Source organism: Wyeomyia smithii, chromosome 3 (genome assembly GCF_029784165.1).
Source record: "Wyeomyia smithii strain HCP4-BCI-WySm-NY-G18 chromosome 3, ASM2978416v1, whole genome shotgun sequence".
Lineage (NCBI taxonomy): Eukaryota > Metazoa > Arthropoda > Insecta > Diptera > Culicidae > Wyeomyia > Wyeomyia smithii.
Genome location: NC_073696.1, coordinates 46,415,276 through 46,428,386, shown reverse-complemented (window position 1 = coordinate 46,428,386; position 13,111 = coordinate 46,415,276). Strand labels below are relative to the sequence as shown.

Below are 13,111 nucleotides of genomic sequence, written 5' to 3'. Positions count from 1 at the left end.
GATTCAAGTTTAGTCGCGGTCTGTACACTTCACGATGTGTACATGTGGAGATTAAACGATGATTGCATCATATTCGGACTGCTGTGTAATACAATGAGAGCCGATCTAGTTTAAAATTTGTTGTCACGGAAATACAGTACATTTCAGAAGCCTGCTCCTGCGCCGAGTGTCCATGAAAAGCAAAGCCTTGGTGCTACATTCCGATTCGGAACTCGACCTTCTGTTTGTAACCGATCGTTACAGTAAAATCAAATGTTTTTTTAATTGTATAAAATGTACCTAGTAAACGCTCACCTATTTTTCATATAACGTACTTCTTACACAAAACCGATGGGCTTTCGCATACGGCGCGAAAAGAGTCGACTAGCCGCCATACCAAATTTGAACTACGAGCATTGGCGGCTATCGAGTACGCGCCAACAGCGCATTTGAATTCAGGCGAGCGAGTGTGAAACAAGTGCGAGTTAATTTTTGTAAGAAAAAGGTTAGTGGTGGCAAAAGATTTTTAATCGGAGAAACCTTAGGGGAGAAAAGAATCTTAAGGAATATTCAGGTAACCACGGAAACAAATTATTGATTCCCCCCGCCACCATAAAATACCTCTGAACCTGGCTAATTTTGGGAAAATTTCCCGCCCATAGGACCTTTTTTTGCTATATTAGATAAATTTGCGATTGACGATCGCGATAGAATTCTGCACCCGCTTCGGCCTAGGCAGCATTAAGTTGTCTACGTCTCACCGTAAAAGACCAGCGAACTCTCGGGCAACGGCCTTAACCCTGAAGGGGAGGATTCCCTTCTCGGTTTGGCAGAAGTCGGTCTCGTCCGTCGCCAACCGATCCCCGCCAACGAAGGAAGCGCCCGAGAAGACCCTTGCCTGGAACGCCTTTCCAGGTCGCCTACACACCACCCACGCAGTTGCAGCCGCCTTGCCGCTGACCGGCGGAAAATCATCGCTTCGACGCGGGACGCCGCACATCGAGCCAGGAGAGTCGAGAGAAGCAACGGTACGTACCTGTTGTGACACCCGTCGAACTACACAGTACACCGTACAATAAAACACTTTTTAAGAAGTTGAGCGTTTCAGTGTTAAATTTAGTATCGCGAAATCCCTCCAGTTTGCCAAGTAGCGCGCCAGCCTTGTGACTAAGTCCAGGTCTCGTGCTGCTGAAGTTTGTCGGGAAGCTACCCTACTTGGAGGGTAGTGACATGTTTTACTTATACACAGACTTCGCAGCCGACTGTTTAGTGTACAGGACAATTGTGGGGCTAGCACTACGATCCTACTGACACTAACAGTCTCTCCCGAACCGAGACTAGAACCTACGACGATTGGCTTGTTAGGCCAGCATTGTACCTCGAGACCATCTGGGAGATCGAGTGTCCATTAATGATGAATAATATTTATGGCGTCCAAACGGTTAATTGGATTGCTTGAGTGTCTTGGGCAAAATTATAGATGATAGTTTTGTCCTTCCGAAGAAATATAAACTGTGATAAAATTTGAAAACAACATTGTTGGTTTTTTTTTTTCAAAAAATCATATCTTATTCATCCACGTTCAAGCAACAATATTTAGTTAACAATGCTGTACTTTTTGCCGGAAAAATTCAAATCTGTGAAAGGTGGACTTTTGAGATATTCAATTTATATATATATTTTTAACTTTTTCTCAAGTAGTATTTTTCATGGTGTATGTTCTCTCTGGAACGACAGAAATACTATCCACAACTTTACTGAAGACATAACTTAAATCAAACAAACCATTCAAAAGTTATATGAAATCTTTATGCTGCCGTACATGAAAAACGCGTAGAATCAGTCCAAAAACTATTCCTTTTACATGCGTTTCACAGTTTGAATTCGACTGCATTCGTATGAAGCACGTTGCATGCTCATTAATCAGCAAGCACTCAAACATTACCGCGAATTTGCAATGCTAGTCTTCGTCAATGACATTATTTCAAATCGTATTGACTCAGCTGCATTACTATCATAGCTCAACTTAGGACTCAAGTGGCTTGAATACAACAAATAATAAAATTCAATGGAAACAAATCAAATGTTATTGAAAGTTACTTCAGGTGTCTCCCAAGCCACCACTTCTCCGTTAACGACATTTCCTTCATCTTCAAAAATCTGATATATGCTGACGATATGAAGCTGTATTTGGAAATAAAAAACCAAGAGAGAATGATATTCACAAGAAGAATAGTTTATTGGAATTGAATGTAAAAAAAAATTATTCAATTTCTTTTAGCTGAAAATTACCATCGTCCAACTTTGTAATTGCATGAGAAAATCAGAATGTAGAAAAATGTGAAAAAGGTAGAGAGTAGGGTAGGGTTTATTGTACGCTTCTTATATATTTTTTGCACCCGCACACTATCAAAACTTCATAAATTGGCTATGTGAGGTCTATACTGGAATGAAGAACGCAGTATTGTGTGGACGCTTCATTCAGGCATACATTAAGAAAGTGTAGGATGAGTTTAAAAACAATTTCTGTAATTTAATTCTCGTAAGCTAGGCTGGGCCTCACATCATATTCCATTATATGAGACTCGCTGCATGTTAATTGACATTCAAACATTTAAAGAACGGCGAGAGTAGGCAATGACTTCATTTGTAAACGATATCGTTTCGCAGCGAGGTGACTCAGTAGAACTATTTTTTCAGTCCCTGAGGCTGAGGACACAAAATAGATTATTTTTATGTATCAACGTCAAACATGCGCTTTTGCAGTTGGACAGTATGTGTTCTTACTTGACTGGAAATGACTGTTATTTTTTTTTAACAAATTTGTTACAAAAGGGAGAATTTTTCGTTTTTGTTAAAGCAGCAAGTAAAAATTTTGTGTGTGAGGTTTCATAATAACGCTTTCTTTGGGCATTTCAATGTTATGTAGTATTATCTAAAATGTTTTACCGAAGCTTTCCTGTACCTTTTGAAGTCCATCGATTGTAAACTTGGAACAGAAATTAATACGTTCGATTCCAGTTAAATTCACATCTGATTCTGCGTTGCACAAAACACCTTCTTTCACACGACCTGAGGAAAGTTGAGAATTTGAGCATTGAATCGTTATTAATCATACTGCTGTGTATTGTATGTGCGTATGCTATAAATTATTATTTTAAATCCTCCTGGAGCTTTACGCGTCAATATGAAAAAAATGAAAAAAACAGTCAGCAATGAATTATATTACATTCAACGCGCTAGCCGGATATCCCATGTATTGCAAAAAGGTGAAATGGTAATCCGAAATAAATTATTTATCAGACTGCAGACAGAGGTTTTACACAGTATGATGTTTGTATGCATTAAAAAAAGGAAACAAGCTTTTCTGGCAGCAGCTGGTTCTTGCCGAGTGAGTGAACGAGAGAAAAATAGAACGGGAAAACTTTGTCGCTACTAGTAGCCTCGATGCACACCTACACTCAATCCGGTGACGAAGTTCGACTCGACCGAAATCCCAAGGTAAATCTGTTTTCAGCTTGACTCGTCCCTGTTTTGTGCTCAACGGTGGTAAAAATGCCATTATTGGTGAATCCCAACTCTCGCAGCTATTTGAGCAGAGCTAGAAGTTCGACGGGAGCACATTGAGTTTGTCAACCGTATGAAACAATTTTCCCGTGGATAACCGCAAAAATAACAACCACACTTTATGGTTACTGAGTTTTTCGCCCTGCGGAGGCTGCGAGCTCGAAGATTTCCAGCCAAATCGACCGGCACTCGATGCTCTCAGTCGTACGATGCATTATGCAGAACTTATTTCGTTTCGGGTTTCTCTACCCTCTAATGGAGCCAAGTGGACCGGTCTTGTGAACGCTTTTCGTAGGAGCATTATCGCTAGAGAGAGCCAATGCTGAATTTACAATCTCGGTGGAGAACCACATTTTGTGATTTTCGTTGATGCCGCTTCCAGACTGACATTGTTTTATAATTACTTGCAAGTAGAGATTCGTCAATGACATAACAACCTAAGCACTCAGATTCAATTTCTGCTCAATTAGTTCGCACATTCATTCTAATATCACCAGAAAAAGTAAAAACACTTACACGATTGCAGTTACCTTCAACTTGATATCTAAAGTGACAGGTGCTTTTTAGCTCAATTACAAAAACTTCCAAATCAATTTACATCTTTCTCCTGCCCAGAATAACATTTTACCTTGATGAACCGTAACGTACACTGCTCTAGTGCAACAATTTAAATTTTTACCGAGAAAACTTTACTCTCTCATTTCGAGCTTCGTACAGCATCCAAAGTCATGAACCAACTGTCAACGCGTCATCGGGTTTTTTGGCTTCGTAATAACTGTGTTACGGCGATATTCCCATTTCAGTGAAATAAGGCAAACAGCTGCCACCGGAGTGAATGAAATCGGTCTGCATCGTCTCGAGTCCAGCTCCTTGATGGGGCGAATGGAAGATTACTTGGAAGTTTAGACGAACCAATTCGAGCAGGGTTGTTTAATTACTTTGCTAATTTTCAAAACAATACCAACTGTACGTAGAATTTCATGTCACGTCGTCAACAATATCCCATGGGGAAAAGTTTGTCGTTGTGAAACCACTTTCGGCCAGAATAATTCAAGAACAACCGAACAAATGCTTGGTTATTTTTTTCTTGTTTCAAAAGAGAAGTCGAACTTGCTTCCAGATTTGTCATTTTAAACAGACGTCTGTGATAAAATATTACCATCAGCCTTAGGGCGAGTAGTTGATAGTGGCCATTTCGTCGGAACTGATATTTAGAAGCTGTGCAAGCACTTTCGAGGCTCGTACACCGAACAGTGACAACAGTGTACAGAGAAACGGCAAAGATTATTGCTGGATAGTAGTATTTACCCTGATAATAGATCTGGAGAACTTGTTCAAAACTGTTTAGTCACCGTGAATGTACAATATCGGCCAGCATTGGTGAAAAGCATGAAAAGCATCTTTCAGAGAAAGTTAACCCTTGCTAGCAATTTAATGGATGTTTGATACAAGAATACATTGGTTCTGCTTAAAGTGATTTCATCTTGGGATCCTCCGATTTGATGAGATAGCATTAGAGTGACAATGATGTACGACTTAATATAGTCTCTCATCCAAACTGGCTGATACACCCACTTTTGATCCAGTTTGAGATGTGCTTTTAAGAGCAACAATGAAGTCATTTTAACTGTCTTCTGATTTTTTTTATTTCTCTTAAACAACTAGTCTTGTTAGCTTTATCATTTATTTAATGTCGGCTGAACTCTATCACAATTTTTGCTAATTAACGACGCTCGGGTAGGCGTGTTCACCCAACGTTTGATCTCAAGACCCCTTCAATAACAAACTAGTGTTTGACTTCCTCATGTTCCTCATGCAATGGAAAGCGTGATTTCAGACCTTCTTGCCCAGTGAATTCGTTTTAATTAAAATCAAATAAAATCATGGCAAATGAATCTATCAGCAATAGATAGAAATATACATAACCTAGTATTGCTACAAAAAATATGATACTCATCAGACACGAGAGCAGCATGATAAATAAAATAATATTTGATCAATCAGCTCCTCCAACACTCTACCGGCTAGTGAACTGAACGCAAGCAATGTGTTGACATCGATTGGATGTTTCGATAGCATGACATGAAACTACCCGCACACACATCGATTTCTGAGAAGGTCTCCAATCTTGCGAACGAAACGTTACAACAAATTAATCCACTTACTTGACGATCCGGATCCGGTGCTGCTGGACCCTCGGCTGGGACACTGCCGGTGCTTCCAAGCGTGCTGCTGCTTGTTTGGCGTACCCCCGTTGAGGCTGATGGTCGAGGTGAAGCCGTCGCCTCCCATCAAGCCGAGCCCACCGGGACCGCCGATGATGGTGGCCCCCGGTGGTGGTTCTAGGCCGGTTCCGAAGTACTGCGACGGGTTGAAGTTAAAATTACTGATCGAGTTCGAGAAGTGATGCTGATGGCTGCTAATGAGATTACTCTTCGCCGTACTAAACTGATTTAGGTTGCACGAGCTGGCGTGATGATATCTGCTGTTTTCGATATAGTCGCCACCAACCAGGTGGCCACCACCTGCGGTTCCTCCACCCGGACCGATGGTATTGTACTTGGACGGGAGGTTCAGTGTGTCATAGTTCCCGATGTAGGACGCCGGCTCGTGATGAAACAGGTACAGTTGACCCTCGGTGTCATTCTTTATACTACTAACGGGAAAGCTGCCGTCTGGATTCTGGTAGTAGAAGTGCTGATGTAGGCCGTGATTTAGATAGTTATCATCGAAGTAGTACGGTGGAAATTGTTTCCCAGGAATTATACCGTTTCCACCCCCGACTAAGCCGGGTTCCGTATTGAGGGCATCGTTGAATGCTTCATTATTCATAATGTCAAAGTTTGAGCCACTCTTTTTCAGCTTCGCCTTGACTTTGCCCGTATCGCTACCGGCGTTTGCTGCCGCTTCAGCATTAGCGGTTAGTGTGCGGGCCGATGATTTATTTTTCAACGTCGATTTGAGCGTCGAGCCATGGCCTCCATTGCAGCAAGCGTTTGCCGGATGTTGGTTCTGCGAACCGACCTGGCTACCGTTGTTTCCGACATTGCTTGATGCGAAATTAAACAAGTCCGGCTGATTTGAAGGATAATTATTAATGATGCCATTGTTGCCGGCAACCGTGGTAGTCAGATCATTCGCCAGGCTTCCTAGTAGTGGTGGCTGCTGCTGCTGCTGCTGCTGTTGCTGATGTCCGCCGATTCCACTGCCGGATTCATTAGCCAGCGGTTGTGGGATGCAACTGTAGCCGTAGGATGGCCGTCGATTTAACGGTGGTGGCGGTGGCGGTATCATATCCTCCACAAACGGTTCGTTCTGGAAAGAGCAACGAATAGCAACACGCTAATTAGTTATTTGAGTTGCGGGTCGCATGAAGAGTCAGCGTAAACAGAGGAATTTGGTTTGGTGATTGGCTGTAATTGAAACTTTGTTTACGCTGTGTAGTCGACTGCTAGATTTTGGCTTAGTCTGTAGAACAACTTCATTCTATATGATGGGCTCAAACTGTGTAGTACCAGATACTACCAGAAACTGTGTAGTTCCAGATACTTGCTTATATACTTTTGATCCTTTGAAGTAAAAATTTTCAAATCAGATTTAAATATTGGGTTGTCAGACAGTGAAGGTTAGCCATAGAAAACTGAGAGCAGAATCATGTAATAACACTAAGAATTCTTGACACTGATTTAAAAAACGAATTATGGAAACTAGAAATGTACTTTCATTCATCAGGAATACACTGCTAATTCTTTCATATATCTGTTAGTCATTTTTTGTGACAGTACAGCCCAGTGCTTTAAATTGGTAAACGAGTAAGGATGAAATCCGGAGTTTTTTTTATCGTGTCGATACAAAATGAAGGGGGTAAAATGTCAAACTGTTAGGTATTAAAAGCATGTTATACTGAGAAATATGCTTGTCAAATAAAACCAACACTAACTTTTATCAGCAATAAGTTTATATCATTTGTTTAGCATGTACTTGATTACCGAAATTATCTATTTATGACCTTTGAAAAAAAAAAAACATTAAGAGTTATCAACATTTTACTTTGCTTTCCCGTAAAATTAAAAAGTAGGAGGGTGGTATTCAAGACACGACCGCATGACGTTGACTACCGTATTCTTATAAAAAAAAAATATTCCATTGAAGCAAATAGTAGAGGGAATTGCAACGCTTCTTTTACAAAACTTCTGTAGCAAAATTTCGAGGCACCAAAAGGTACCAGTTGCCGATTATTCTCGTTTACTGGTTAGTCCGTCCAGAATTCCAGCCATTTTAGTATTTTGCAGTAGCCATTTATTACTAACAGCCACCAGCATAACGGGTGAAACCGGCACGAGATGACCGGTACTATTTTGTCTTTCCTCCTTTCAGCTGCTAACACCTAGCGCTGTCGTGAAATTAACATCAACACAAACATGCATTTTTGCAAGGTTTTTCCGCTAGCAGCAGCATTTTGTAAAACAGAAAATTCAACTAACCGCTCCGATTATAAAACTGCGAGGCACCAAAAGGTACCAGTTGCCGATTATTCTCGTTTACTGGTAGTCCGTCCAGAATTCCAGCCATTTTAGTATTTTGCAGTAGCTATTTATTACTAACAGCCACCAACATCACGGGTGAAACCGGCACGTGATGACCGGTACTATTTTGTTTTTCCTCCTTTCAGCTGCTAACATCTAGCGCTGTCGTGAAATTAACATCAACATAAACATGCATTTTTGCAAGGTTTTTCCGCTAGCAGCATCAATTGTAAAACATAAAATTCAACTAACCGCTTCTGTTATAAAACTGCGAGGCACCAAAAGGTGCCAGTTGCCGATTTCTTGTTTACTGATTTCCGTCCAACATTCCAGCCATTTTAGTATTTTGCAGTAGCCACCAGCATCACGGGTGAAACCGGCACGAGATGACCGGTACTATTTTGTTTTTCCTCCTTTTAGCTGCTAACACCAACGTCCGTATGTATCCGGTACGGTTTAATAATGAAACTGATGGGGTGAAATGTTCGAACGATACGTTTTATACCAAGGCTTCGTCAGATAATTAGAAAGAAGGAGGGGCTACATAGATGATGGAATGGTAGAGACAAATGTTTCTTGAAAGCTGCGCCGGCCGCTGTCGTAATATTAACACCAACACAAACATGCATTTTTGCAAGGTTTTTTCCGCTAGCAGCAGCATTTGTTAAAACAGAAAATTCAATTAGCCGCTTCTGTACCAAAATTTCGAGGCACCAAAAGGTGCCAGTTGCCGATTATAGTTTCCTGGTTAGTCCGTCCAGAATTCCAGCCATTTAAGTGTTTTGCAGTACCCATTTACTACTAAAGCCACCAGCATTACGGGTGAAACCGGCACGAGATGACCGGTACTATTTTGTATTTCCTCCTTTCAGCTGCTATCACCTAGCGCCCGCATGTCACTGGCGCGGTTTTGTAATAAGAATGATGGGGCGCCGGCCGCTGTCGTAAAATTAACACCAACAAAAAGATGCATATTTGCAAGGTTTTTTCCGCTAGCAGCAGCATAAACATCGGAAACAGAAAGTGACAACAACAATAACAACAAAGTCAGATCGATTGTATCCGTTAGTGTCGACTGTGCTTGGGAAGAGAGGTAGTGATTGGCTGCGCGGTATGATTTAGACAATCCAATTGATTACCAATTTTTCAATAGTGTATCTCAAACAATAGTTTGTTTTTGTTACATAAATTTAACCGTAAAAGAATTTCTGATCGATTGATGCCAAAACCTCGAAAACCTGATTATAGATGACTGCAAAATAAGCGCTCAAAACCTGACCACTTTTCTCTGGTTTTCCCTGGTTGTATTACTAGATTTTCAAATTCAGGGGCCTAACTTCGATATAGACGTTAGACAACGTCAAAAAAAAGCAATATCTGTTTATTTGAACTCACAATGAAAATCTACAATATAACAATATCAAAGAAAAAGTAGTCCAAGTTTTGAAAGCTGTTTGAAATAACATGGATTAATTATTTCTCGCGATAGTTTAGATTTTTTTTTTCACGTAACATAATTTTAGATGTAAATAAAACATTGCCATATTAAGAAATGTGAAAAATTATTAACTGCATAATATCACAAGGTATACACCCTACAGGTGTTGAAGACTTAACGGTGTAATTAGAGTGCATTTTACTTCCAAAGTGACTTGCGCATGTTTGTTCTTGGGCTTTCCGTAAACCATATTTACACTTCTCGTTATTGTTCTTGTTGTGATTGCTAAATGAGCACCATTATTTCACTAGCTCGAAATCCAAAAACAAACAGATGCAGTTCAAAAGAGTTGTTCTGGTGTGTAGCTTAAAACACGAATTTGACCATATATAGGGGAAAGGGGGGCAGTTTCGGACGGGGGCAGTTTCTGACAGGGCATAAAAAATTAATGGCGCAATTTTCAACCAAACTAAAAATATAAGTAAGTTTCCAGCCCTTCCACCAACATGTACCAGATATTTTGATAGCTCTTGGTTGTTTATTTCTTCCGAAAACAACACAGTGTCTTTTTTCATTTATGTTTTCAACCGTTTGAGCTTAAAGTTGTAAGTATTGCTTTAATTTCTTTGAGAACGATTCAAGTACACCACCTTAGTTCGTAACTAATATGCAATGAAAAAACGTGATAACATCGGGGAAACAAAGATCTTATTTATTAGATAAAATTAAGATTTGTCTTCGGATGGTGGTGGGGCACATTCGGACATCGTTCATGGGGCACATTCGGACACTTACCAAATTTGTGTTTGATTCGATCTAGACTGATTTTCAGTCCTAAAAATGGTTCGGAACTACAAAAGGAAATAGATAGAGCAAGCATCAACGAAGATGAGCTGGGAAGAGTTTCTAACGGAACAATGTCTTTGAGACACGCTTCTGATACCTGCGGAATTAAAAGAAATCCTTGGCCTGTCTCCTGAAAAATCAAAGAAACCGAAAACTGGTAAAATCAGAAAGTTTCTTGTCCAAAAGCTCAGATCTACAAGTATTTACGAACGTGGAAGAAACATTTCTAAAGAAATATTTGATCGAAAGTTCCCATATGAATTATGGATTGACGTACCGTATGCCATGGCGATTGGAAAATTGTTTCTCAATGTTCTGGAAAACTTGAATGAGGTTCCAGAAAGCAGCGTAAGTGAACCAATTTTGCTGTTGCTTGACAATCACGAATGCCATTGTAGTTTGAACCAATCAAATATTGCCGAGAAAATGGCATAGTTCTTGTATCCTTTCCCCCTCATAACCAGTTTGCTCGGTAATAATTTTTTGAAATAAATTTGAAATAAGAGCAAGATCGCGCCAGACCTATGGTCGAATATCGACCATTTTTGATTTGAATGAAACTTTGCACACGTATTTGGCTTAGCAAACTGAGCATTTTTCACAGATAGAGATTTTTTACACCCATGAGTTACATTCTAAAAGGGCGTATGCCTTTTGGCATAGGTTTTATTCGAAGCATTGTAGCCCAGAAACCGTTGGTTGTATAAAAAAACTGTCTGAGGATGAGTTGTAGGGAATTAAAAATGCACCATAAAAAAATATACACTGTACAAAAAAATTTTTTTGACCAAAAATAATTAAAATAAACATTAAATTTCAATTTGAAAAAAAAGAGTTAATTTTTTTTTTCAAAAAAACTTGACCTTAGTACGCAACTTTTAAAAAAAGTTCAGGATGGAGAAATGAAAAAAATATTTTTTATGGTAGATTAATTTTTTTATAAAAATTCTAATTTAAACATTTTTCAAAATATTTGTATTCTGATGATTTTATTAGATGCAGAGAGTCATTTTAAATCAAAAAGCTCTTGATAGTAAACATTCTAAAAGCATCGGTTTTCGAGTTATTTTGAATTTGAGCTCGAAAAATTATTAATATTTCGGAAAATACACGTTTTTCTTGATTTGTCCATGCTTCTCCAGCAAAAACCATACGTTCATTGGAATGCTTGATCAAAACTATACAATTTATTCTTTGACAACAAAACGATTGGATGAATAACTCAAGCGCTAAACCTCAGCCTACCTACACCTCGTCCTTGCCGAATGTTTTATAAAAAAAAAAATGTTTGTCGTGCAACACTACCTACTTGTTTACTAATAATAACTGTTTGTAAAGTACGCAACCAATAACTACTAGGTTACCTATAATATTTGTATTCGTATATAAATAAGATTGCACTACTCCAGATGTGTTAGTAACAGTTTGCATTTTGTGAAGATGAATAAAGTGAAAATAGAATACACCAAGCCCAAATGCTGTAAACCCTTCCCTGATCATCGGTGCTCATCAAGCTTACGCAAATTAAACGAAACTCCATCTCCATCATGATACTGTTGCGGTTCAGGTGTTCATTGCCAAACTAATGAGTTTTTTGAAAACAACAATACAGTTGAAAAAGCGATATTAATGTCTGATGGAGCTGCCTCACAAAAATAGAAAAAACTTTGCAAGTCTTTGCAAGTTCAAAACAAAATATAACGTCGATGCAGAGTGGCATTTTTTGCGACATCTCGTGTTAATGGCCCATGCGATGCAATTGGTGGCGAAACGAATGGAAGGAAATGCAAGTTTAGCTAAAGAACATGAACATCCCATTACGAGTGCAAAAGAATTGTATGATTGGTCTAATCAGAAAAGTAATGAAAATTCATCAATAATGTCATTTAGTTGGGTATCATATGAAGAATATGAACAAGAAGTAACAGAATGGAGCAATATCTTCAAAAATCTATAATAATAGCTGCCACACAAAAGTATTACTCTTGTGTTCCGATTTCAGAAAATAAGATACAAACGAAGCTGTTTTCAAAATATGACGAATCATTTACTTATGATGTATATAAAATATACGGTGAAATTGGCTCTGTAAAGTATCTATGTCATGAAAAATATGTTCCTAGAATAATAAAACTCGAAAATAAATATTTGATTCTTATATATATTTATAACACTTAGAATATTTAACTCTTTTCCCGAGAACCGTTCGCCCAATCGTTTTGTTGTCGAAAGAATGAATTATATATTTTTGATCAAGCATTCAAATGAACGTATGGCTTTTGCTGGAGAACCATGGACAAATTAAGAAAAACGGGTATTTTCCGAAATAATAATAAATTTTCGAGCTTAAATTCAAAATAACTCGAAAACCGATGCCTTTAGAATATTTACTACCAAGAGCGTTTTGATTCAAAATGACTTTCTGCATCTTTTAAAATCATCAGAATACAAATATTTTGAAAAATGTTTAAATTAGAATTTTTACGAAAAAATTAATCTACCATAAAAAAATTATTTTTCATTTCTCCATCATGGACTTTTTATTAAAGTTGCGTACTAACGTCAAGTTTCTTAAAAAAAAAATAAAAAAAAAATTCAACTCTTTTTTTTTAAAATTGAAATTTAATGTTTATTTTTCATTTTCTTTGGTCAAAAAAAATTTTTTTTTGTACAGTGTATATTTTTTTATGGTGCATTTTTAATTCCCTACAACTCATCCTCAGACAATTTTTCTATCTAACCAACGGTTTCTGGG

General features: G+C 38.5%; 1 protein-coding gene across 11 annotated transcripts in view; it reads right to left on the bottom strand.

The window, feature by feature from the left end:
* The window catches only part of LOC129731661 (uncharacterized), a 176,726-nt gene that overhangs the window by 70,291 nt on the left and 93,324 nt on the right, over positions 1 to 13,111 (bottom strand). For all 11 annotated transcript variants that reach the window (XM_055691828.1, XM_055691831.1, XM_055691833.1 and 8 more), the window contains one exon: positions 5,712 to 6,861. In XM_055691828.1, coding sequence (XP_055547803.1) covers positions 5,712 to 6,861 — 1,150 coding nt within the window. The remainder of the gene's footprint in view (positions 1 to 5,711; positions 6,862 to 13,111) is intronic.